This window comes from Hirundo rustica, chromosome Z (assembly GCF_015227805.2).
Source record: "Hirundo rustica isolate bHirRus1 chromosome Z, bHirRus1.pri.v3, whole genome shotgun sequence".
Taxonomy (NCBI): Eukaryota; Metazoa; Chordata; class Aves; order Passeriformes; family Hirundinidae; genus Hirundo; species Hirundo rustica.
Window position 1 is genome coordinate 39,241,425 of NC_053488.1, and position 27,169 is coordinate 39,268,593.

At 38.0% G+C, this 27,169-nt stretch overlaps 2 protein-coding genes across 3 annotated transcripts in view; both read right to left on the reverse strand.

The window, feature by feature from the left end:
- Window positions 1-2,829: 2,829 nt before the first annotated feature.
- ISCA1 (iron-sulfur cluster assembly 1) lies at window positions 2,830-7,862 on the reverse strand. The gene is made up of 4 exons (XM_040090046.2): window positions 7,731-7,862; window positions 5,562-5,615; window positions 3,743-3,848; window positions 2,830-3,258 (listed from the first exon to the last, which is right to left on the reverse strand). The coding sequence occupies exons 1-4, from the start codon at window positions 7,809-7,811 to the stop codon at window positions 3,110-3,112; spliced, it is 390 nt and encodes a 129-aa protein (XP_039945980.1). The 5' UTR covers window positions 7,812-7,862; the 3' UTR covers window positions 2,830-3,109.
- A 5,105-nt stretch (window positions 7,863-12,967) lies between these two features.
- The window catches only part of TUT7 (terminal uridylyl transferase 7), a 32,220-nt gene continuing 18,018 nt past the window's right edge, over window positions 12,968-27,169 (reverse strand). Inside the window, exons 14-29 of one of the 2 annotated variants that reach the window (XM_040089989.2) lie at window positions 26,968-27,118; window positions 26,210-26,296; window positions 25,240-25,340; window positions 24,677-24,734; window positions 23,883-23,986; window positions 22,774-22,863; window positions 22,572-22,685; window positions 22,386-22,463; window positions 21,746-21,923; window positions 21,189-21,236; window positions 20,978-21,069; window positions 20,382-20,497; window positions 17,651-17,970; window positions 15,812-15,888; window positions 15,582-15,645; window positions 12,968-14,007 (exon numbers count right to left, since the gene is read on the reverse strand). In XM_040089989.2, the coding sequence (XP_039945923.1) occupies window positions 13,940-14,007; window positions 15,582-15,645; window positions 15,812-15,888; window positions 17,651-17,970; window positions 20,382-20,497; window positions 20,978-21,069; window positions 21,189-21,236; window positions 21,746-21,923; window positions 22,386-22,463; window positions 22,572-22,685; window positions 22,774-22,863; window positions 23,883-23,986; window positions 24,677-24,734; window positions 25,240-25,340; window positions 26,210-26,296; window positions 26,968-27,118 (1,746 nt within the window). In that variant the 3' untranslated portion in view covers window positions 12,968-13,939. Of the gene's footprint in view, window positions 14,035-15,581; window positions 15,646-15,811; window positions 15,889-17,650; window positions 17,971-20,381; window positions 20,498-20,977; window positions 21,070-21,188; window positions 21,237-21,745; window positions 21,924-22,385; window positions 22,464-22,571; window positions 22,686-22,773; window positions 22,864-23,882; window positions 23,987-24,676; window positions 24,735-25,239; window positions 25,341-26,209; window positions 26,297-26,967; window positions 27,119-27,169 lie in introns of both variants that reach the window. The other variant, XM_040089990.2, reaches the window with a different exon arrangement.

Consider the following 27,169-nt stretch of genomic DNA (forward strand, 5'->3'; position numbering starts at 1 on the left):
CTCCCAACAGTAAGCCTTTCCAAGCTCCTGACTGCATGAAGGATTTCTCTCCCTCTCTCGAACGTCATGAATATGCAATTGTATCAACAACCTCTCACATTTTTTCCCAGAATTCCTTACTTCACGTTCTGTTGTTCAGAATCTTCACCTAACAGCAAAAGGTTTATCTAAGAAAACTCCAAATGTGTCACATAGTACATTGTAAAATGAGTGCCGTGATACAGCACTGAAGTGGAATGGTGAAGAATGCCCTTTGACTCTCATCCTGGAAAATGCCTAGCCAGTTTCAAAAGCCTTTTACATCAGTAGTTACTTCGATCAAAATCTTTATTCTGCATTGAAACATACCATAATGATTTTTGGTATGTGAAAGCCTTCGAAAATATATTAATCTTATCTGCTAGAATTTTTACCCTGAGAATAGTGTGTCATGAATTTTAATGGAAGGCTATGCACACTCTTCTACTATGCATAAATATCTTACGCACAGAGTTAACTAATTTTTATTGCTGTATGTTTCTATGTAATTTTAATGCTGTTAATATCTGGAAATGTTTAATATTTTGGGAAAATATTAAGGCATGTAACAATAGTACTATGTCTACATTGCAATCCTAACACGTAATTCTTTCCCCCCCAGTGCTTTTTTATTACTTTAAAAAAATCATTCAAGATAGGAATATTTCACGGTTACCAACACACTATATTTATTATTATAACCAAGCACTCTACATACATTGTTGCACAAAATTATAATGGACCAAACAACAAAACTATACAGTTTGTATGCAACTGTAAATAGCACTTTAGCAGAAGTTTAACACATTGTGCATTAGTTGTCTTAGTAAGGTGACAAGATGATTACTTCATGGAAGTACAAAAGTGCAAACTTTCATTCCAGGCATACACAAACACAGAAAAATGATTGCTATACACACCACACACCTAAAATAAACCTCAAACCAATCCTCTCCACCTCAAAACAAGTTAAATGAGTAAGTACCATCACTCTTAGCAACCACCAGTGTTACCACACTCAAAGTCTTATCTCTAGCAAGAAGCAAAGAAATGCAATCTGAAGAGATGCCCTTAGCTTGGAGTTTTAGATGTAATGCAACTATGTCACATGAACTCCATGTTTTTGTTTGGCAAGAGTGAGTTACATCACTATAGAAGCACTTCACCAGTGTATTACCACTAATTCCTGAATCACTATATAAAGTAACTGTGTACAACAGTTGACTGTTGAAGGAAATAGTGTCTTTACATAAAAAGGTGATAAACAACCAAAATTCAAGTATCTACTCTAAGTAATCCTGATCTTCTGTTCTGTGCACTACATAAAGCATATGATTTTTTTTTTTTTTTTTTAATTTTTCCCTTTGCCCTGGAAAAGGTGCAGAGGAAAGAACCAAAATGTAGGTGCAATCCTACATCTACAGCAGTTGATGACAGGCATGGGGGTACAACAATCCACATCAAGATGACCTCTGGATTTTCAACACACAGCCTTAATGCTCTCAGATTACTCCCATCCCAACACCTGCAAGACTCCTGCTGTCCCCCTACTTTTTATTTGCACCCTTTTCACCAGCTGTTCGAATCTGTTGCTCAAGCACACTACCTTCTTTTCTGCAAAAGTGAGCATCTGAGCTGCACAATGTAATCTCTGGATGACAATCAGAAGATAAAAGGGTGGAATAGCTCCTCTCTCATACCAGGTTTTGGGAAGGTCTGGAGAGACATTTATTTCTGCCGCAGCACCAGTGAAGAACTGCTGAAGACCATATAAGCTTGAAAGACACTTGTTTACAAAACCAAAATTCTGATCAAGTAAATTCTAAAGAAAAAATGGCCTCTTACAGTGTTTTAATTACTGCCTAGATTAATTTAAAAATAATATGAAATACTAAGGGGGTTTTCTAATTAAAAATGCTTCTCTCCTGTTATCAAGTTAACCTCAAGATAGGAGTTAAACAAGGGGGACCACAAACACCGGTGAGAAAGTTCTGGTATCTAAAGAGTTATGAAAAAGAGTTCAAACTCTATCAAAATTAGTAGCATGCATGATTACAAAAAAAAAGAAAAAAAGTAATGAGAAATATGAGATTTGTCTCTTGATAAAAGTTTTCATAGGTTTTGGTACAAACACAACACATTCTGTGAACATGGGGAATGAGAATGTGGAAGCAGTTTTATGGCCTTTGTAAATTAATTGAGGCAAGGTAAAAAACTGAAATGTGTACAACAAGGCCTGTGTATCACTTTTTAGCCCTCCAGTGCCCAGATACTTCATGCTTTGAAAATGACCAAGTACAGCAGAAACTGAGCCTTCAACAAAAAAAGGAAAAGAATTAAAATGAGCCTATCCCTCTTTGAAGTGTTTCTACAACAGGGCTACCATAGCCTACCACTATATTAATACATGAACAACATTTTTATTTCCATGAATTTAAGGGAAAATAAACCACCAGAAAATGCACTTGTAAAAAGATGAAAACATTGGAAAACTACAAAGTAAGCAAGGATTGTGTGCTTGCATATATAAATCTTTATAAATAGTCTAAATAGTCACATAGAAATGGTTGCAATTTTTTTGTCCATTGGTTTGTTTTCCCCAAATCAAAGCAGAACACAATGTATGTTTTCAAACGGGTTTTGAATGGAGAAGCATGAGTAGGATTGACCAAAAACAAACCAACCAACCAACCCCCCCCCAAAAAAAACCCAAACAACAACAAAAAAAACCCACCACCACCACAAAAAAAAAAAAAAAAAAAAAAAAAAAAAAAAAAAAAAAAACCAAAACCCCAAAAAAAAACCCAGAGGAAAAGAATAGTGAAATTTTATTTCCTTGGCAAGTGGAAGTACAGAGATGTTACTGCAGCACTTACTGTTCTTACCTTTTAGATCCCAACTCATCATAAACAACAGCGTAACTACATCAGTGGCAGAATTTAACAAACAGCTTATATTTTCAAATATTTAAGTTTATTTTTCTTAATAGTATCCCCACTTTATGCAGCCTACAAACCTGAAGAAAATGCATTTGCTTCTGAAAGTCTAATAATAAGTATTTTGGGCTGCTCAAAGAAGTAGTCCTGAGATTTCAGATGTTAAAGCTTTCTCCACAGCCACATGTTCCTTTGATGTTTGGATTATTGAAGACAAATTCACTGGACAGTTTGTCTTCTATATAGTCCATTTCAGTTCCTAGAAGTGTCAGCTGTGCCTTCTTTTCAATAAACACTCTAACCCCTAGAAAAGAACAGAAAACTAGAAATTACATACAATAAAACCATCATTCACTTTGAAATTCTCTTTCGACCAGTAATAAAAAAAGAGGAAACTAAGCATAAAGACTACCAAGACCACATCCTGGTTTACCGGGCCTAATGTGGGGTACTTTCATCACTGTTTGCATTCTACCTATAGAAGTCTTGAAGAAGCCTGGAACTGTTATTTATGTGTGCACATGAATGTCTTTTTTGTTTTGAGAAGGGACAAAAAAAAAATGATGCCAAGGGAAATAAGCTGTAGAACAGGGCAATGAATCTCACCTTGAGTATACAATTCCCATACATTACAGGCAGTAAGCTATTTCATACCCTTCTTAAAGTCTGTGAATCCAAAAAGATGTACAAAACTTTGACAACATAGATATCTTCTCTCAAAAAGAAACCTTCTCTCCAGGTCTCATTCCCCCACCACAGAAGCTTGTGCTGCTGTACCAGAAACTCACCATCTTGAACTACCTCTTCATCAGAGTCTCCTTTAGATTTTGTATATTCTAACGTGTAAGAAAGTCCATTGCATCCCCTTGTACGAACACCTACTTTCACACCTACCTAAAGAAAAAGAAACAACAAAAACACCACCACATGCATGACTTCCTTTTTAAAACCTATTCAGAACGTCAAGTTAAAAAGTATGCAGAACAATGAAATGCTGACATTTATTTTTCTCCACTGCCTAAATGCAAAAGTAAATAACTATAACGGATAAGAGGTAGCTTTTTTTTTCCTTTTATAAATTTGACTGCTAAGGTAAAAATAACCCATCCGAAGCTTATTAGAGTGAATCATGCTCTACAGTATGTCAAACCTTTGCAGTAATGAACCATTGGGACTCCCAGGAACCAGGTCTCAAAAAGACAGTCAAATTTCAAAGACAGGTATTTTTGTGACTTCAAATTACTTTTGTAATCTGAGTTTACTCAGTTGCAAAGTCAGGTACTATGATAAGATTATAGACAGCAACATAGTTATGAAGCTGTGAGGCCAAAACAAGGGTAGTTACTAGATTGTCACAGAACTCTTGCAATGACACCATCAGGAGACTTACTTTAAACGAAAATTCTGAAAAACATACTTTGATTTTTCATTACCTCTGTTGCCAGTCTCACTTAAGAAGCAAACCCCTCCCTACATCAAGTATATGTATACATGTTCTGTTTCAACTGGCCCTAAAAGCCAGCTTAGTCAACATTTCTAACAGTCACAGCATTCAAGAAGTCTCACAAAAAGAGCATCCATGTAAGGAAAAAATCCGAAGTTTTAACAAAGTAGAAAACTATTTGTAAGAATCTTTAAGAAGCATCTACATAACCCTCTACACACCAGTGCTTTATAACTGAAGAGGCAAATTTTATTATCTATGTCCATATGATTTAATAAAAATGTATCAAAATTTAACAGTTCTCATCAAATGGGCTCTCAAAACAAACTGCATCTGATCTTTTCACACTAAACATCTCTCTCTACAGAACTGCTACAAATAATAGGTTGGAAAATGCAAACACCATTTACAGCAAGTGCAATGACTGACCAAATAAATTGTAGGCCCAGGGCTTCCTTAGGATGGTTTAAAACATTAGAACAAATAACTCTAGTTAGTTGGCAGACGTGCAGGAAGCAAAATAAACAACGTACTTGGTTAACAAAAGAAATACTCATCTTGAAACAATACTTACTGTAAAAAAAGCTAATGCTTGTTTTTACAATGGTTATAAAAGAAGCCTTTGTGTGTCTTTCCCTCAAGAAGAAAAGATGATATACTCATTATTTGGTGAAACACTGGTTACTTAAAAAAACATGCTGTCTGGCAAGTTTCCTAAGAATTAGATTTTCTCCAATGCATACAAATATAACGTGACTATTGCACACTTCATAATGAGAATTCCTTACAGGAACTTAAATAGTAACAGCTGAAGAGCTCTCTCCCCCTGTAAGAAGTCTCTACTATACCATACTGAAGTGTTTTATTAAAATGTAGGTCAAAAATATCTGAAGCTTAAAATTTTTCCAGCTTATTCATCTCAACAGTAACTGTACAGTGAAATGTCATTACAGTTAGTTGTTCCCTGCATTTCATTTTATAACAAAATAAAACTAGATATATAAATAAGCTTATACCTACCCCACAAAAAAAAAAGATATCAACATCTCTAACAAACATCTCAGTGCTCAGTTCAAACTTCTGAATTGGCTAAAAATGCTTTGCAATCATGAGCTGTGCTAATAGCTTAGCACACCCTACAGACTGACCCTGTCAACACTTACATGGTCAGGTTTATCTTTCAGGAGCTCTTTTATCTTCTGGACAGCAGAAGGGGTCTGAAAGACAAAAGCATACATATAAATTCGATTTTTTTGTTGTTTGCTTATTTGCAGTGAGTGCTTGCATATATTGAAGTAGATGCCTGTAAGACACAAACTGCTGTAAAACAGATGTCTGCACAACCTAACTGACACAAAGCACACCACCTCTTCACTCCTCTCATCACATGCAGTGCCAGCAAACAGATACCCACCAAAAATTCAATCCTTAATCCTTAGCAAGTGGGGGTTTTGGCTGTTAGAATATCAGAATGGCTTAGGATGGAAGAGAACCTCAAACATAATCTAGTTCCAAGACTCCTGTCAAGGGCAAGGGAAGTAGGCTAGGTTGGTCAAAGCTTTATCCAAACTGGCCTTGAACACATCCAGAACTTCCCTGGGCAACCCATTCCAGTGCCTCACCTCCCTCACAGTAATGAATTTCTTCCTAATACCTCATCTAAATCTCACCCTTGTCTTATCACTACAGTTCCTGACCCAGAGTCCCTCTCCAGCTTCCCTGTAGACCTGTGCCATGAGGTCTCCAGACAACCTTCTCTTCTTCAAGCTGGACAACCCCAACCTTCTCAACCTGTCTTCATAAGGGAGGTGGCTGCAGTCCTCTTACCAACTTTATAGCGTCCTGTGGACTTGCTCCATGTCCTTCTTACGTTGGAGGCCCGAGAGCTGGATGCAGGGTTCCAGGTGGGGTCTCACCAGAGCAGAGCAGAGGGGCACAATCCCCTCCCTGGCTGCCCATGCTGCTTTGGGTGCAGCCCAGGATACAACTGGCTTTCTGGGCTGCAAGTGCACATTGCTGGGTCATGTCCAGCCTCTCATCAACCATCAGACCCAAGTCCTTCTTGAATCCATTCTCCATGTAACCTGTTGGTGTGACTGGGATTGCCCTGACCCAGGTGCCAGAACCTTGTATTTTACTTTGCTGAACTTCATGAAGTTTGTATCAGCCCACCTCTCAAGCCTGTCAAGATCCATGCTGCTTCTTTGCGATTTTTTCCCCCAAAATCACTACCATAATTCAATCAAGTAACTCTGTTCTTGTAAAAATTTTGTCACATGCCCACTACAGACAAAAAAACACTTAGATGTAGAGGGCTTATGGTCTACTTTTCTCTCCCCATTAACCTTAAGGGAACCTGTGACTTAACAGCAGATAAAATTCACCATTCATGCCTATCTAGTTGATGCAGAAATGCAAGAACACAATGCAAATGTCAAAATTTCCACTACATCCCCACAAGTTTCTAAAACACCGAGAAAATCATTAGTAATGTGAAGTTCTTACTATGAGCCAAATTAAACACACAAAGCAAATGGCAAGTAGACTTGCAGTAGAAAATCCTTTCTAATTACCGCTACCATTCTTGTTGTCAGAGACCTGCTACTGAGCAGGAATTACCCGCTCTGACAAACGACTGAACTGCGTAAGCTCGATCTGCCTCTGATCCTGCGGGGAACTGACTTTTCTTTTCTCTGCAGGGATCCGTCTCAGAATCAGGGGCTGGAAAAGACCTCTGAGATCACTGCCCTATGACCAAACACCATGTTTTTAAATTTGGCCTCTCCAGCACGGCAGCTAGTAGAGAATGCACGCACTTTTACTATTAACAACAGGATGTAAAGCCTTCTTGGAAAGGAACCATGCGTCAGCCTCGGTAGTTAATGCATTAACCTCCTTCAAAAAATTTTAATCAAATACTCTTTTTGGGGGTGTCTATGCGACAAGGCCCCGCGCTCGCAGGGGCCGCAGCGGTGCTGCCCCGGAACTCCGTGGTTCCGCAGACGCAGCGGCGGAGCGCGGCGCCTGCTTTCAGCGGCACTGGCGAGGATCAGGCAGGAGCTACCGCCTCTCCACTAGACAGGGGGAAGAACAGCCCCCTGCAGCCCGCCCGCTGGGGTTATCGTCGCCGGCCGATCCCGGGCCGGGCGGGCACAGTCCGGCGGGCCGGACGGGCACAGTCCGGCGGGCCGGCCCGTCCCCATCCCTGGCCCGCCCCGCTGTCGCCAGGGGCCGCCTCACCAGCCGGGCCGGAGGGGCCCGTGGCGCAGCTCCCGCACCCGCCATGTGCCGCGGTCCCCGGGTCCCGCCCGCTGCCCGCCCGCGACACTGACCAGAGTGAGGGCGGCGCGGGTCGCCTGGATCCTGCGCTTGCTGACGGCGCGCACCGTGGCTCGCACCACAGACGAGGCCATGACCCGCCGCCCTCGGCCACGGGCAGCACCGCCCGCCCGCCCGCACGCCGTGACGCCACCGCGCACGGACCGCGGGCGGGGCAGGTGGCGGCGGCTCCACCCCCGGGACCGGCGCCCGAGCCGGCTCCGGCTCTGGCTCCGGCTCTGGCCCCGGCCTCCGCCCCGCTCAGGGCGGGCGGGACTGCGCAGGCCGCGGGGCTGCGCGCCGAGATAAGAGGCAAAGACGGCCCGGACGCTCTGCCCTTCAGCTGCCCCGGTGCAGGCCGCGACAAAACAGCCGCCCAGGTGTCACGTGGACAGGGGAGGTTTTTCTGAAACACTTTAATGATTGATTAGTCAGCGCCCTGGAAGGTTCAAGTTAACAGGTTACGGAATAACAACATCTATAAATTTAGAATGTTATCGGATTGGAATGGAGCTTAAAGATCGTCTAGTACCAACGCTTTTTCTGTAGGCAGGGACACTTCCCACTAGACTAGGCTGGTCAAGGCCTTATCCAGAACTTTCCATGGGAAACCCATTCCAGTTTCTTCTGGAAAAACAAATTTCTTCCTAGCAACTCATCTAAATCCCCCCCTTGTCTTATCACTACAGTACCTGATGAAGGCTCCAGCTTCCCTGTCGGCCCTCTGCAGATACTGACTGGAAGGGTGCCTGGAGGTCTCCAGACAACCTTCTCTTCTTCAAGCTGGACAGCTCCTAACCTTCTCAACCTGTCTTCATAAGGGAGGTGGCTGAAGTCCTTTTATCAGCTTAGTGCAGAGGAGGCCACAAACTTGAACAGTTCCATATCCTTCTTAAGTTGAAAGCCCCAGAGCTGCATGCAGTATTCCAAGTGGTGTCTCAAGAAGTAAGCAGAGGGGCAGAATCCCCTCCTGGTGCTTTGGATGCAGCCTAGAATTTTGACATGGTAAGATTCAAGGATTGCTGGTGAGAGTAGCTGATTGCAAAAACATATTCAAAGCAATATATTAATTCAAAGCAATGTACAAAAAAGCTCTAACTCCTAACAAAAATGAGCTCAAGGCAATCATTTACCACTCATAGAACGCTGTTCTTACTCCATAGCTGTCCCCATAGGAACAAAGAGAGGTTGAGCCTGTCAACTGATTTCAGAAGTTACAATGGAGTCTTTTGTACTATTTTCGTATGTTTGGAGTTTAAGTGTCCGTAGTGATATAGTGAGGGGTGGGTATCTCAGAATACATAATGTATCAGCCGAGGGAGAGTGATTTCACCACAGCTGCGGATTTGACAAAAGGACATCTTCCTTTATCTCCCTTGGTTTTCAGCTTCTGTGCAGCTTATCAGCCAGAAAAGACCGTACACATTCAATCCTCAGCAAGAGCCTGGCTACAATGTACTCTACTCCACCCACCTTTAGCATGTATAATGAGTGGGAAATCAGGGATGCTAGCCACATTCCATCCAGAGAGTATTTTTCTCTATTATTTCCATACCGTTATCTTTTTACCCCCAAGCATTTTCCCACACCAGGGAACAATGGAGACCCATGAGTCCATAGTCTCCTACCTACAAAATACAGGCACAGAATGTGAATTTTCATTCAACATCACACTGGCAAGCATTTGAAAATAACAATGCATGTGGCTATTTGATAGGAAGATTTAGCTCAGCAGGAAAACCCCATGTCTAGAGTGATCCAGCTTGGACAAATCCCTGAGTGAAGTGCTGTAGTGGTTTTACATTCACTAAATTTTGGTTTTAGTACTTACTTTTTTCTGTGGGAGAGAGACTAGGAGAAAACAAAGCAGGCTTAACCTTAAAATCAACAAGTAGTTTTATTAACATACACTAAAAAAATAGAAAAAAAGAAAGCTGGAAAAAAAACTAAAATGGAATGAAACTTCAAAAACACTCTTCCCTCCCTTTATAAACTATTCACTTTCTTACAAACAACATAAAGAGACAAAACTTGCAATTTTCAGTCAGTTTCACTATCTGACAATAATCTTTCATCAATTCTTTAGGGGAAGAGTATCTTTTAGAGTCATGGATCCCACTGACAACTTAGAACAGTTCTCTTGTGTGTTTTAAACTGTCACAGAAACAACTGCCCAGAGAAACCTGCCTTGTGACCCTCCCAGGAGCAGTTTCCCAAGATGCTTATGGGTCATGGGTCTTAGACTTTTGCATACCCCAGTATGGGGTGTCACCTTTTAAAGATTAATAACTTCAAATCAAAGGCTTCTTCACCTCAAGGTACAGAGATATCTTCTCACTTCTTCACTGGCGCAGGGGGCTTCTCATCTTTATCTCTGTTCAAGCATCTTATAGGATTAATATTACTTAGTCCATCACAAACACCTTTGCTCAAATTCACACACAAATTAAAACAATCATCTCCCCAAATGCATTTCTTTCCTATGATTTAAAAGAATGATCTAAATATAGAGTTCATTTCCATGGCTCAAGTAAGAATAGAACAACCAACTCTTCAACCCTCTGTCCTAATGGTCTTTTCACTCTTGCTCTACTGACTTCATGCTGTTGTTCTTTATGTTCACTCTGTCCTTTCTTACTCTCTCAGAGAAGGGCCAAGCTCTGGAAGCTTTATGTTGCTAAGAAAGAGTTAAATCTGCTCAGAGTCTTTGTCTCTCTCTCTGTAGCTCGTGGTGTTAAGATGTTCAAGGCCCGCTGGTGAAGGAAGAAGAACTCACAGAAATATCAGAGATCAGAGCACTCAAGCAGTCCAGAATCACAAAAATCCAGGCAGGATCATAAATGCCTCCTCAGCCCACCCCTTGGTGTAAATTGGGGTGGCCTCGGCCCAAATGATGCCCATAGCTCTTATCAGGGGCCCGGCAGAGATCTCTCCCTGCTCCAGAGAAGTCTGAAGAAAGTAGCTGTGGCAAAACAGCAACCTCTCCTTCCCCCTCCCGCCTCCTTCACCCGGGAGCCGATAGAATCCAGCCAGGCCTCAGGCCAGCTCCCCATCCCTTCCACAAAAGGGGGGACCAGCAGGCCCAGCTCAATGTTACCTCTCTCTGGAGCCAAAGGAAGAAGAAAAAAGGACCCACCTACAGGAAATTCACAGGGTTTTATACGGTACTTCCCAAAGCCACAGCTAGTTATTTTCAGTGGTTAGAAGAGATGCCAATATTCCAACTAACCCTCTGATAGGTCCCTGTCTTTTCTAAAGCAATTCCCAGGTCCTGACCAGGAGAATTATTCTACATTCTTCTCTAACTAAAAAACCAAACTGTACTAACCCATAACAAGTGCCCAGGACCTGGAACCAGTGACTACTATGATCCACCACAGACAATACATTGTGCCTGCCCTCCTACTGACCAGGATCCTGCCTTTTCCTCCAGGTTCATGCTGGTCTGGGGCCGAGTGAGAGGATGACCATGCAGTGGTGAGGGTCCAGCTGCTCTTCTTGATCCCTGCCTGGTGCAGAGGCATTGTGGAAGGAAAGCTTGAAAGCTGCTGCATGAACTGAGCTGCCATTCCCCAACTCCTGGTGGCTGCAGCCAACTTGACTTGCAAGGAACCCCAGTAGCCTTTGTACAGGGACACTCACACTACTTCAACTTGGATGATGGCTACACCAGAAGATAAACAAGTACTCATTTTTCATTTCCACAATCCTGCATCCTTAAATATGTTAGATAATACTTTAAATCCCCGTTTATAAAGTCCAAGCACAAGAAACACATTTGGGTCTCACCACCTCACTTACTTCCCTGATTCTGGGCCTAGAAGTTCTGAAGAGCTCGGTAGTAAGTAAGATGCGTTATGTGTTTTTGTACGTACAAAATTATGCCACTGCTCTTTACTGAGGCGCAGTACTACTACCTCAAATACAAAGACAGCATGTGTATAAAGAAAGCTGCATTTTCTTTAGCTACAAAAAGTGTGCATCTCAACTAAACTACTCCTACTTAGGAGAATGTTACTTAGGGGGTTAAATGCACTACTGGGCAGAAACCTGAAGTCAGTACACTTGAAGGGGGAAGCTCATGTACAAACTCAGCTAATACCCTCTTTCATCATCCACATCATTCACACCCTATCACGCAGGCACAAAGAACTTTACTTTCCTCAGGATGCTTCCAATCACTCCTTAGTCCCCTATCTGCTGAATCAATCTCTGCATGGAAAACTGAGCATGGGCTAGAAAAATAGCCTTCTCACAGAGAATATAAATGTAAAAATCAGATTTAAAATCTAACTAGTTCAAGTGAGTAACAAGAGATATTGGTGAGTTGTCAGTATGACAGAAAAAGCCAACAACTTTCCATGCTAGAAGTTTCCATTCTAAGCAATTATTTCAAACCCTGGAAACTTAGTAATAAATCTAATTTTTTACGTGGCTTCTGTAGTCCTTATAAAAATGTGATGATGTTTATTTGATGTGTAATAAATAAATTTAAGTAAAAATATAACAGATGGGAAAACAGTTTTAAATATAGCTATGAAACAAACCTCACCAGAACAATTACATTAGGGAAAATTGGTATGTGTGATCTAGTAGTTAAATAGCTAAATGACACTGACTTACCTATTTAGGAGTTAACTGTGTTGCAAGCCTGAAGAAACTTCATCTTTCTCAGTTTCTCAGAACTGATAACCTACTGTTCATAGCATAAAACATATTCCAACTTTGGGAACTTGAACATTAAAAGCATGTGAAATTCCTGTGAAATATGACGCCAGCACTTTTTTCTAATAAAAAAGGCAGCATAAACAGAACAACTGCATGTTCCTCCATATCATTCAAGAAGGACAGAGTATGCATCTGGTTCAGAAGAGGTTTTTACAGTTCAGTCCCATCAGCAAAATTGAAAGTAACTCTGTGCTTTATTTAGATTCTGTTCAAAGATAATATGCTTGAAAATTTGTTTAGGAAAGAACACAGAAGAAATTATTTGTGAAAGCAACACATCTAGAAGTTCATAGATAGCTGGCTTCAGATGGGTGAAAACCAAAACAAGACTTTGGATGCTAGCTCCCTAAGACCCTTTTGGCAATTCTAGCTTACAACTTCTATAAAAATAAATTGGTAGGGGAAAAACAGATTAAACATGATGTTTCTAAATCCAGAAAATTATAGTAAGTTATCATTAATTATACATTTATGTCAGGAATATTGAAAACTACAACCTCAGAAAAAAATAGAGAAACTTAAGTCTGATTTTCACTTTTTAAAAATTTTTAATTTATTTCAGATTCATAAATTAACAGTGGTTTCAATTTTAACACGTAATGAATTCTCTTCTGAACAAGATAAGATGGTACATTACCACCTCTGTAAGGACTTCAAGTAAAGCTCAAGTTCCCGCTACTAATGAATGTAAATTCTTGACTGGTACAAGGATACTCCTCACATTCCATGAAAACGGACATGTATTTTTCACCAGTTGCCAAATATAATACCACTATTTCTTAAAGCATTTTTGTCTGTATCCCCAAGGCCTTGAAAAAGATTCTTAGCAGCAACAAAACAGGACTGACCTGTTACCTAGTCTTTCTTTCTTTCTTCTTGAAAATGAGCACAGCAGCAAATGAACTCCCATAAAATAACAGAACAGAAAACAACACCAAAAAATCTCAGTGGCACTGCTCGTCCGGAGATTGTTTTACATATGATGACTAGTGTCTAAGTTTTTAATTCTCTGGAGAAATAAAGAATAATATAGCAGTCTACAAACATCTCCAACACTTACACAAGGATTCAGTAAACAATCAACATGAATAAAGATCATTTGCTCCTTCAAAAGATTCATTTTTGAAGAAAATATAATTTATTTGGCTAGCACATAGTTTTAGTGCAGTTTAAAATGGTCAGGTGGAACAACAAAACCCTAAAAACAGTTCATTTTTAGTACCTGCCCTTTTCTAAATGCATTACCTAGTAAACAAATACAAAACATCATGGCTTTCTATTAAAATGCTCAAACAATCTATCAAAGAGCAGGGGTCGGTATTAAAATCCACAGTTGCTTGTACTAGCAATCTAAAAGAAAACACCCATATTTTCATTGAACTTAAGCTGAAGGTTGTCTATGCTGCTGTCCTGTGAATTCATATGCTTTAGCCAATGACATTTCTTTTAAGTGAATGATGGGTCTGTGTTGCAGTTTATCAGTGCTTAATATCCCTCATGATTCTTGCTGGGTCCTCTTCTGTGAGGCTTTTCCCTGAGTCATGTATTTATTGGAAAGGCTGCCTAAATTGGGAGGAAGACAGCATCATGCTTAAAAAAAAGACAAAAACCAATGGAAACAAAAAGACAGGAGAAAATTACTGTCAAGCCAAACTATAATGAAAGGCATACAGACCAACTTAAGATCATTACCTGCTGAAGGAAATAATAAAATACAAAATTGAAAACCAGCATTTTCTTGAACTAAACACCTGAAGACAAACCTCTTTGAGTTACAAAATCCCCGGTTATATTTTAAAAAGCCTTCCAGTGAAGACAAAAAAGTCCAATGTGTCTTCCCAACAAAACTGGAAATTTAATTTGAGATACTTAATTGCAGTCAAGTAGTTACAAACTTCAGAAATCTAATTAAGTCCCCCTCCAACTGCAGAGAAATTAGTGCATTAAATACCCACGCTGCTGTAAGGTTTGCAGTTGTACTAGAAATTGTAATTAAAAAAAAAGCAGCAGTTCTTAAAAATCTTCATTGTACTTGGTAAGTGTGTGAAATTACTGTAAGGAGGCTACATCGTTAATCACGCATTTAAAGCAATACATATCTGATTCAGAAAGAGTACATAAAGGCCTTTATAATACAATTTCACTGCTACTTCTAAATGTAATTTTGTTTGCATTTTTGCAGCTCAGACCAAGGATGTGGTTTGATAATCTCTCCTAAGTTATTCATGTATAATTCTAGACAATTACTGCAAGAAACTCAAAAGAAAGCATTCCATGCTTTGTCCCTGAAGAATAAGAGACCCCCATGTAAGCTGAAACAGGAGAGATTGACACAACTCCACCATACTCTGCTGCAAAATAAATCTACCAGACTCAATGATATAAAGGCACAGAATTGTTATGCCCAAATTTTGCTTGCAAAACGAAACCCAAAATTTGTACACTTTTCCAGGTTAAAAAAATAGGTGGCTTCAGCCTGTTCAAGCTGCCACCGTCTTCAGCAACTTAGCTAGAATTCCTATAAGGATTGATGAAGAATCATACAGTTACAGAACAATTTGGGTTAAAGGTCATTTAGTCCAACCCTCCTGCTGTGGGCAGGGACATCTTCAACTAGATCAGGTTGCCCAGAGCCCCATCCAACCTGACCTTGGATGTTTTCAGGGATGAGGCATCCACCACCTCTCTGGGCAACCTGTGCCTGTGCTTCACCATCCTCATTGTAAAAAACTTTTTTTATTCTAATGTAAATTGATCCTCTTTCAGTTTTAAATTTCATTACCCCTTACTATTCCAACACGCCCTGCTTAAAAGTTTGTTCCCAGCTTTCTTATAGTCCCCTTTTTAGAACTGAGAGGCCACAATATTCTTCCTTCAAGACTTCTCTACGCTGAACAACCCCCAACCCTCTCCGCCTCTCCACAGGAGAGGTGCTCCATCCCTCTAAACGTCTTGGTGACCCTCTTCTGGACTGGCTCCAACTGTTCCATGTCCTTCCTGTGCTGGGATCCCAGAGCTGGATGCAGAGTTCCAGGATCGGTCTTACCACAGCACAGCAGAGGGGCAGAATCCCCTCCCTCACCCTGCTGGCCAGGCTTTTACACACAGTTTCTGAATTGAACTGAAGATATACAAACCTGACTGGGGACTCAAAAATACTCTTCCTTTTTGTTTCTTTTTTTCTTCATGCATAAGCACTCCCTATAAAAACATACACACATCAATGAACCAACAAAACGAAAGTATTTTATTTCACAACATAAAAGGGTTTCCTTGAAATCTTAGGTTAAGCTTTTCTTGATTAATTTATATGGACTTTAAAACATATAAAAAGTAAAAGATGAAACAAGAGACATTTGGTGTTTACCTGATTTAATCTACCAGCATGTTTGACAGCAGTGGGTAAAGAAGAAGACCCACACAACACTTCTGGTTTTGAGCCATCTGAAAAAATCATAAAAAGGAGTTGCTAATTGGAAACTAGTTTCAATTATCACAAGACAGAAAAATACCAAAGTATTTTCTGTCTAGAATCAGAAAATGTAGAATGCAGGACACTGTTATTTTCCTCAATTTCATAACACGGAAAACTAGCATAATGTGGTGACATACATTTAAGCTAGGAACCTACAATAAATTAAGCTTTGTATCCTCCTCCAGAATTAGCAGGAGACAGGAAGCTGAGAATGAATGAAGATATGACGGTAAGTGAAGTGTCCACAGTCTCACAAAATGCAGCAATGCAAAGAGTGAAGGCTCTTTGATCCATTTTTTTTCATAGTACTTTATTCAGCTAGAGAGAACTCTTCAGGCACTAAGCAATCAATAAAAGAGAAAGCCCAACCTACAGCAGTTCTTTCAAATTCAAAAATATTAATTCCCAAAATACAGATGATAAAAACACCTACTGCAGAACTTATTATTTTAGACATATATACTGTACAGCCTAAGTTTAGTCGTCATATGATGAATGCTAAATATGATTGACTATGAAACAGTCAGGCATACTCCCCCTCCACCTTAGTAGACTCAGTATCACGGCAAACAGAACGGGCTGGAAGAGAAGTTCTGTGAGAAAAGGTCAAAGATAAACTCAAAAGTTAAACTTAGACTTGACATACACCTTTAGAAGGTCAGAAGCTGAATGAAGCATGGCTTCAATTTTTAATCAACTTTTCTGTCCAGCCAGTACTTCTAGTGGTCTATCAAAGTAAGAATACTCCTAAATATATTCACAATTCTGAACATACTTGCACCATTTTCCTCTCTGTTCCAGTATTTTAACACAGTCTTGCACTCTCTTCCACTAAATGCATCTGATTACGAAGGGTTTCCTGATCTAAGGCAGACAGGATATTTTTGCAAGTAGAGAAAAGTTGGTTTGAAAAATATATTTATATAAAATACTCCAATCTGTTCCTTTAAGCGATCAAGTCATGAGTAATTTGTAAAACAATTTTTTCCAGCCTGAATTTAAATGCAACCATGTTTACCAACAGGGCAACAGTGATACTTCGTTCCTTTGGACTGTAATTACAAGTACCATGTACTGTCTTAAGTCTCAGCTTTATCTTAGAAAGATACTCCTTTATAATACAAATGATGAGCGATCCATCTTACTTGAAAAATGACTCAGATTATTAAATACTTTTGCTTAGCAGTATTTCACTCAGGTCTGTCAGTCTGGATAAGATGAACTTCTGTATCCTTTCAACTGCTGAGTTGGCAGAAGCATTATTTTATTCACAAAATTCAATCTGAGCAAATCTGTACACTTCTCATATTGACTTCAGGGTCATATAGAACCATTCTGGTTTAGGTAATGTGAAGCACTGTAATGCTAGCTTCTGTTGCAATTATGATGAACTGGAAGAGAAGCTGTAATTTGAAATGTTGGCAAGTTCATATATTGTGGTGACAATGGAAGCAATTCCAACATATTTGATAATCATACCCTTTTTATTACAAATATCTTATCTGCTAAGAGAAACCATGCCAAATCTCCCAGGATTCAGCACATTTCTGAAAGGAAGGTGAGGATGAAGGGAAAATGGTTAAATGTGACTACATTTAAAAACCCACGCATTTACATGATGCAAAAACTTTATCTGTTAGTCAATCATGTTAAAAATACAAAAAAAACCACCCCAAAACCCAAACACCAAAAAACAGAAGCGCTATTTACTCCGGCTGATCCGTTTCATACCTGCAATTCCTTTATAGTGTGGGCATTCCTTTCTAATATGTCCTTCTCTTCCACATATAAAACAACGTTTTTCTCTTACATCTCTGTCTTCCAGGCGTTTCCATTTCTCTGCTGACTGCCTGGGAGTCTTCTCTCTTCCAGTTTCCACTATTACTCTTGCTAGTTTCCTCTTCTGAGGTGTACACAGGTGTGACTTTCCCTCCTTGATTAAGTTCTCCTTTTCTGTTGGTTTATTCTGCATTTCTTTGTCCTCTTTGACTCTCTTCTCCTTGATTTCTCCATACCTTTGTGTACCTTCATAATCACGACGCCGTCTTAGTCTGCAGGAGCAGAAAAGTGCTGCAGAGTTCAGAGGCCTTATATACACACACAGAGTCAATAAAAAAAACAAACAAAAAAAGCATGTGCTGTCCTTAGACAGAATATTTTTTCAGTGGGATAAATAAAGTGAATTGCCATACTTTTCCTTTAACTCTCCCACCAAACTCCAGTGCACCACCAGTATAACAAACATTTAATAATTTAACTTTACAATTAGATGATTATACAGCCCTAAATCCTAATAATTATGATGAAAAAATGTAAGAACAACTGAAAATTGGGCTGCTCAAGTTGCAGGCAATGAAGAAGAAACACCAAGCAAAATGCTAACGAAGTACAAAAAAATAGGGCTATAGTTTTGTGGGGTTTTTTTTCTATTTGTACAATTCAACCCAGAACTTAGTTCTTTTCTTCTGAAACTGTGCATATTCACTCTAAAACTGTCTTCTGTTGAGAGAAGCTTCTAACATTCTATGTGACTTAAAGGTTTAGTAGTGAAGAAACACTGCCTCTGTCAGATTTGTTTCATCTAACAAATTTATACATGACTAGAGAAGGAGACAGGAATGAAACCTCCAAATCTGAAGATGATACCAGGCTCCTTTGGCAAGATGGATGCATTACAAATCATGCCTGACAAATCTGATACCTTTCTATAAAAATGGGTTACAGAAATGGTTGGTAAGGAAAGCACTGACATCATGGACTGGACTTCCGCAAAGCATTTGACACTGTCTTACACAACATTCTAGTCTCTAAAATGGAAAGACATGGATTTGATAGGTGGACCACTCAGTGGATAAGGAACTGGCTGGATAGTTGCACTTCAAACATTGTGGTCAATGTCTTGATGTCTGTATGAACACCAGTGATGAGTGGTGTTTTTCAGGGGTCTGTATTGGGACCAATATTATTTAACACCTTTGTTAGGGACAAAGGCAAATGGATTAAGTGCACACTCAGCAAGTTATTGGATGACTAAGATGAGCTTTAAACAGATACAGGAAAGTACTGTTTTACATATCAGTCAGAGTGCTTACAGAACTGTTTGCCAGCGAGGACTGCTAAGGAAACCAGGAGAATCAGGTTCAGGAAAACAGAAAAACCAATCAACTAAAAGGACAAAATCATACACAAGTCCAGTCCACAAATGAGGATTACCAGAGCACAGCAGGTATGTGCTCTAACATCTCTTATACAGCAATGCTAAGGAAATGCAGGAGAAGAGACTACAGAAAACAACAGTTTGCCCTTCACAGACAGCACCTCCTTTTGCAATAAATGGCTGAACAGAAGACTCATATGTATCAGTGGTTTTACCCCACAGAGCATTTCTATTCTTAGATGCACAATCCCATTTACTTTTCCTCTAATGTTGTATAAAACATAGCTGAGTATGTGCAATGATCTGGTGTTTCACTTCAGAATGCAAGACTAAAAATACATAGATCTAAGACAGCAGTTTGGACATTGAGGAGACTTTCACACCGCCTTTAGCATTCTTTAATTTTAAATTATCATCAGCTACTGTGCTTGCAATTGCTAAAGCTGAGTCAACTTCTAAATTAACAGAATCAACACCATAAGTTCACAAATCTCTAATATGTAATAGAAAGCCTCTTCATCCAACATGATGTTAGCAGTTTTTTTTTAACTTAGTTACAGCAAAGTGCAAATTATTTTTAATGACAGCTTTTAACCTAAATAGATTCTAAATGATTGTTAAATTTTTCTGTCCACCTTACAAGTGAGCATAAATTTTTTTCAAGATTTTACTATTTTTTAGACAGGAAGTCTTTAAAGAGCTTTGTCTTAAGTAAAATCAAAATTAAAGGATGAGTTTTAAGTTTAGACATCTTATAAGAGAAAGCATGGCAAAAGTGATTCAGCCATTCGTTTCCAGAAGAGGGTCACTGAATATTGGACATGGCTACTCAGGGACAGGAAGCATTCTCTTAGATGTAAAACAGGACATTGTTCTCATACACATGTGCTTACAAAAGATAGAGCTGTGATATTCTTGCCTTGCTTTTGGTAAGAATTGCATGACTCTGTGAATTTCACAAAATCGTGTTTTGCTAGGAGCAGCAAAATTCTGATAGTAGAAGCTATTAAATAAATAAAAGTATAAAAGCTATCCATGAGTGCTTTTCACAGCACAGTTATTCAGCTCTGATGAATATTTAGATTCTCTTTGACTACTCTTTTCCTGTATAAGGAAGTGGAGAGAGAGCATTGATACTTTAACAGTTCTGTGGCAACACTATCCACAACTGACAAAAGAGGTACTGATCCATTTTAGTTTAATTCAGGTTTATGAAACAATCTGCAGAACTAAGCATTACTATCCTAATCTCTCCTAACAAACCTAAGGAAAAAAGTTACACACAGATGCCAATACTATACTCACTTCTGTCTCATGGGACAATCTTTCAAGAAATGGCCAATTTTACCACAAGTTCTGCAGCATCTATCATTTGGTGCCAATTCTCCTTCTGTTAGTACCTCAGGATCAAAAAAGTACTCCTGTAAAAGAAATCATATATTTAAAATGAAAAACCAAACACTTGGAAATCAAGACAGATACAAAAGTGTTAAAATAGCAGTAAGAGTTACAGAAAAGAATAAACTTGGGAGTCTGTATCTGAACCCTGAAAGACCTAATGACGTAACTGGCTACTGACCTCTTCTTTGATAGGCAGCCTACTCAGCACCAGGTGAGTGGTCTGCACACTGTTAAAAAACTGCAGTTTTAGGAAATGCTAAGTTGATTTTGATTTGGATTAAAATACATAAATCTGTACAACAAAACTCTTAACTAGTATTTTGCAAAATATTTCACATTCAAGTAACACTAAAACGGTACTCAGCAGTAACTCCCATGAAGATTTTTAGAGTAGTGCGTAAATTTAAGAGAAAGAGCTTACAGTGAGTGTAAACATGGTCCTGCAAAGGCTAAGTTATATGCCAAAGAGCACAGACATACTCCTCTAAGACGGAACTTACCATTTTTGATGGGTACTCTTTAGGAAATATTTTTATAGGGGTACCAAATACTCTTCTGCCATTGATAAAAGCCTTCATTATAAAATTTGTCACTGTAGAAGAAAAAAAAAATCCAAACTGAAATCATCATTTAAATATCAAACTGGAATGTAGAATAATATCCAAGGCAAGATCTTCACTTTGTAACTGAAATTGTTAACAGAAGACTTACTTTTTCTTGACAATCCAGCTCCAAGATTGTGGTTCAAATCAAAAGGATCTGTAGAAAAAACCGTAACAGGCACTCCTCAATGTGCAGACAAAACAGCAGAAATTCTCCCCATGAAAATGGGCCACAAAACAATTTACAGATTATTTCTAAAATATGTCACTGCATTTTCTCTGTCAGAGATCACAGTGATAATAAACAGCCTAATCATACACAGTTGAATCCTTTAAGTAAATACGGGTTCAGCTAAACCTAGTATTTTTGAGAACATCTCAATTGCATCGTAACTGATTTCTTTGCCAAAGGATTTTGTTAAATCTATTTTTCTGCCACTTACTTCATAATGAAAAGTGTGAAGTTTGCTTTGCAACTTCTTTTCAGTAGCCAAAAACACTTAAGAATAATGTTACCGAAACTCAATGGCAAATTTGTAATGGTTTCAAAACATGAGCACATAATAATTTATAACCTAGTAACAGAAAGAAAAATAAGCCTTGTGAAAAAGCAAAATTTTCACGTTAAAGAAGTTCTGTATATTTCTGTACTTCATATTATTTTACCTTCAATTACAATATATTTGGAGGTCCACTGCTTCTTGAAAGTTGTAAGTAGATTTTTTCTCCTGATGCAGATGACATGCTCTTTAAAATCAAATTCTTCTGTGTAGAATCGGAGAAGTCCCAGCCACAGTTGCCCAACAGATTCAGTGTTTTTCCCATAGTCTGGCCAAACAACTGACTAAAATGACAAAAATATTACTACATGCAGTACTTACATTAAGCATTTTCATGATTTAAATAATATATTTTCATAATTTATTTTATACAGAAAAGAAGTGGAGTTACTCTAGAATACTTCCCTTCATAACTTATGTTGATAAACCAATACTGGTTTTAAATGCCACATTTTTTAATCTATTAACAACAAAGTGGACAATTAATAGAACTTCTGGCAGTAGGTTTTGCCTCTTAAGAAAAGAATTTATTAATTCAGTATGAGTCTATAAAACAAAATTATTCAATGGAATGGCCACCAGGGAGGGGCCAGGGGAAATGAGAGAGTGGCTGTGTGGTGTTTAATTGCCAGCTGGAGATAAACCACAATACTCAACTTCTATATTTGGGAACAATGTCTTTAAAAGGAATTTCTGTTCATTTGCCAAGCTACAGGTAACATTTCCAATTAGCCTGATTTACTCACCAACTCCTCTATCTTATCAAAGAAGTATACATTCCAGCCATCAACCAAAATTTCAGGCTTTTTTGGTTCTTTGTAAATCTGAAAAAATAATATTAAAACTCATTAGAAGAGCCTTTCATATTCAGCACAGATATTCTTCTGATCAATACTGTGTACAGTTACTCATTTCTTCCCAATAAACCATACCTCCTGAAGAACAGGGATGACTGGTGGATTTCTCTGTTGAAGAAAATAAAGAACCATAAGAGTATATGCGTAAGATGACAGGCTACCTCGAGATGCATCTCCAATGTCGCATATCTAGAAAAAGAAACATGATTTTTATCTTTCATCGTGTCATCCCGAGCTGTAGGAACTACTGCTTCTGGAATGTCTGAAACACACTTACCTTTGTAAAGACTTTCATTGTGTAACAAAGATATTTTACTCTAGGATCAATAGCTGCATATGATGACAGAAGTCTGGTGTTATGCAAGGCCTAGAAAAATAAAAAAGTCATACAGAAAATAAAGAAGCTCTGAAGTCATGAAGGAAATAAGCTGAAAACATGAAAAAAAATTCTAAGTTGTGTCCTCAAGAAATGCGTATGTGAAGCCCTGCATAGTAGGAACATATATTGAGAAAGGAAGCATTCAACAATGAGGTTATCACCTGCTCTTTTAAAAGCCAATCAAGTTCCTTAATCTGTGTAGAAGTGATATAAAGCAGCATTCACACAACAATACTTCAAAACAAGAAGCATTAATCTCTTAGTACAGTTTCAAAATATTTGGTTGAAGGTAACTACTTGAACCCAGAGATTTCAGTCCGGATCTGTAAGAGCTACCAACGGACACACAAGGATGCCTAACTTCAAGGAGAAAACTATCCCACTTAGTGGTTGAGGTATCTTCCTCAAGACACCCCTTGAGCTCATAAAAAAACCTTCAGAAAGTTTAAAAATTATCACTAAGACCTACTTTCCTTTGCTGTTTCAAGGAAAGGGCTTCAAAATTTAGAGGCACTGAAATTAACTAAACCAGTTTTTAAAATGTTTGGCCAAGAACACATGGATTGTTTTTGTGGGTTTTGGGTGGGTTTGCGGTTTTTTTTTTACATTCTAATATGTTACAGTTCAGGCAGGCTGGGTTCAAAATCATTATTTCAGGTCTCAAGGCTAGGCAAGAGCCATGATGCTAAGTGGAGTCTATAAAAACTGAAGTTACTTTATTTTCTCTCTCACCTAAGAAAAACTTACAATACTTAAACCACTGTTTCTTAATATTACTGAAGAAATAATAGATTTTCTTAGGAAAGCGACAACTCTAAAGTCACAACTGCACAGCTGACTCCACTCATAGTCAAACAAACAAAAAAGGTTTCTTTGCAATAAAAAATTACAATATACAACTGGAAGCAGTTGATTGTTAACCTGATCCAAGCAATCACTTCAGTCTCAAGAAACAGATCCTCAGTTTTCTGTTACACAACCGAAAATAAAAAAGGAGACAACCTTACCAGAGTATTATATAAACTGATGTCTACTTCAAGACCACTTCTGACATGGAAAAATTTGACAATTGGGACTTTAGCAGTCGTTATAGGCAAGACATTTCTTAAACCTAGGATGAAATGTCATGTTATAGAATAGCCACAATACAGTTCTACACAATATCAAAAAACTTCTAACTGTAGCTAAAAGGCTACAAAATAAAATCTTAGCTGATACCAAATTTGTATTTTAGTTATGTTTTAACACTGATTTTACAAATTTGTCAAACATGATCAATCTGCTAAATACAGTTTATATAAATGTATATTTAGCCCCCTCAAAAAATAAAGAGCAGTCTAAATAAAACTTCTTTTTAGAGAAATAGCTTAAGAGATAAATGATAGTTCATTACAAATCATTGGAGATACACCAAAATGAGCACTATAAAATTCATGATTTCTTGTAGAAAACAACAGGATTCCCATTGCAGACTTGCATCAGAATACTACTGACTTCCTATGCACTGAACATACAAGTACATAATTACTGAACTGAAGCCTCAAGTTCTAAATCATTGTTCTTATGCATGTAGGTTATAAACATACTATCTGTCCAGATCAGATGTGGTACAATAACATTATAACCCTGAGTACCTAAATAAACAAATAAAAATAATTCCAAATGTTCACAATATTAAACCTCACTCTTACTAACATAAGCTCTTTTATGTTAGTTGTATTTACAGTGCCCCAGAACACTGGCACTACAGCAAATGAATAACAAAACCAGAGTCACTTATTTTAATTTTCCAGAAAGTTACCTGACTGTTTCTTGAGAACTTTTGCTAAATCTTCAATGATTCTGATGCAATCAAGTCCCTAAGACATTAAGAAAAAAAGCTAAAAGATGTATCTGCTGCAAGTATTTTAGGCAAACCTTTTATTATGTGCCATTAAGCTTAAAGCTGCATAATCAAATGTTTCAAGTTATACAGAATCACGTGAATACAAGAAATTGTTTCAAAATAGCATATGTAAAACCAACAGTCGATAATATAACAACGGAAACATTTTAAAAGCTGATACTAGGCATGAAAGGAGACTGATGTGCTCTTCCATTGTTTCCCATTCCCAGTTGTTTATGCAGTAAAGAATGTTGCTTACCCGCACAAATAAAGCTAGAAATGCAGAATTCAGGAGAAAACTGGCTACTTTATTCTTTGCCTAGGGTAACAGCAAACACCCCCATACTAATCTGCCTTAGTGGTACCTTAATATTTTCTTCTAATATTAAAATATTTTATAAAATAATGAGTTTGTTACACTAGATACACAATATAAGAATATTTTGCATTTATTTAACCACAAAACCATCTCAACCTACCTCAGCAGTTTCCAGACCATCTATTGTCATACAGATATCAAGATCACTTTGTTTGAAGCCAAAACCATTTTTTGAGGAGCCAAACAAATCCAGCTTGGTTCCTGTGAGACATGTGTTGTATTACAGCCATATATCAACAAAAACTATCAAATTACATGTAAGACAGAATCTCAAACTATATGTAGCTGCAAACCACTGCATGTCTTCCAATAAAGGCAAGAAAACATTATTATATTTCTATGGTATATGAAAACTTGCTGATCAACTTTGCTTATGAGAAAAGAATCTCTCTTATTGATTCAAATAAGCAGTCTGACAAATCCAGAAACAAGTTAGGTTTTCCAGTAATTAAATCATCAGCATGTAGGTTCAAGCTGAAATATGATTGAAAAAGGCTTTGTAGAGAGATTTTTAGGGTAAGGGATAACATCTGGCTCCAGACAAAAAATCTTTTTCTAATTTTAAAACACCATGAACTGAAGTCCAAGTGTTACAGGTAAGAGATCTAGAAACAAAGGGAAAAAAATCAAATGCCTGGGTCCTGTGAATAGGCCAGACATTGTGCCTATATTTTAAAATATTCTAAGCCCAGTAAGTTTCAGTAGGAGGTCCTACAAAAAACTTGTTGCTTGTATGAGCAGTTACAAAATTAAGTCTGATTAATAAATAAAAGTAAAATAACAAAACTAAAACCATTCCACTTCTGCTTTGATTGTTTCTTCCTTAACTTGCCATTGTTCCTTCCCATTAATGCGAACTCTATATGAATAAATAAAAATCCACAAATTTAAAAACGCTTTAAAAGACTTAGATCAAAAATTAATGTAATGAAGTATTGCAATGCTGAGCAATAATATGGTTTAAATATTCAAACCTTAAGTGTTTATTATACTAAAATGATGTTTTCTTTGAAAACATTCAAGTATGAACAATCGAAAGTATAAATATTAAGTAAGAATGGCCTAATTACCTGGGAAATCCTGTCTAATGAAGATTTCTAAGCTTTGTCTTATATGTTCTCGAGCCTGATCCTCTACTATATTTGGAGCAAAATCATCTTTATAAAAAGAAGGAAAAAAGACAACAATTTAGGCAACTATACATTAAAAAGAGCAAAAAGCAAAGCAAAGTGAAAATAGAGAGGGGTTTATAGTGGGGCAGGGGAAGGGAAAAAGAAAGAAAATTCACATGTGAAGGAAAGAAAGCAAGGATGAAGTAGAAGAGAAATACCTGTTCAAAGAAAAACATTAATTAGACAAACAATGCATTTTGTCTGGTCAGAAATGACGAGAGAGAAAGGAGGAAAGTTGGGTCACTCTGAAAAGAACAAAAGTGGAGACATGTTACAAAATGATATTTTGACTATTTTTCTTAGAATACCGAAGTCTTTTTTTATGAAAACTACAAGTTAAGGAATAGTTAACATAATTCAAATCAGTCAAAAACTCCACCCAAAATCAGACTCTTAGAAAATGTACATTTCTGTATGAGTAATCAACCAGCCAGTTGGAAGACAAATCAAAGTATTTTCTTGTTCGCTAGGTACAAACTACTCAGCAGCTCTATTAGAGCTATTACCATTAAGCCAAAGCATAGAACTGTATCTGAGAGTTGGAGGCAATGTAGTAAATAAACTGTCACCTTTTAACACCGTTAGTCTGTGGATATTACATTTTTTTTTCTGATTCTTTTCCTATGGCACAACAATATTCAAAGGAAAAAACTTACAGTAACACTGGACACAAACTTGATCTAGAATAACTGAAAACTTGGGTGGCAGTGGTGGCAGTGGGTCAAGCTCAATTTTCTTGAAGTCTTCTGGACAATCATTCTTTAAATGACCTTCCCGTTTGCACAAGCTACATACTACTGTTGGAGACTGCATGAACAAAAAGCAAGATTGGTTTTAAAAACTATAGTACTTTAATGA

Bases quoted from the DNA above. Each gene is read 5' to 3' on its own strand.
- ISCA1 (XM_040090046.2), bottom strand. From the start codon at position 7,811: ATGGCCTCGTCTGTGGTGCGAGCCACGGTGCGCGCCGTCAGCAAGCGC. The intron at 5,616-7,730 runs GTCAGTGTCGCG...TTTGTCTTTCAG, and splicing joins CCCGCGCCGCCCTCACTCTG to ACCCCTTCTGCTGTCCAGAA. The intron at 3,849-5,561 runs GTAAGTGTTGAC...CTTTTTCTTTAG, and splicing joins TGAAAGATAAACCTGACCAT to GTAGGTGTGAAAGTAGGTGT.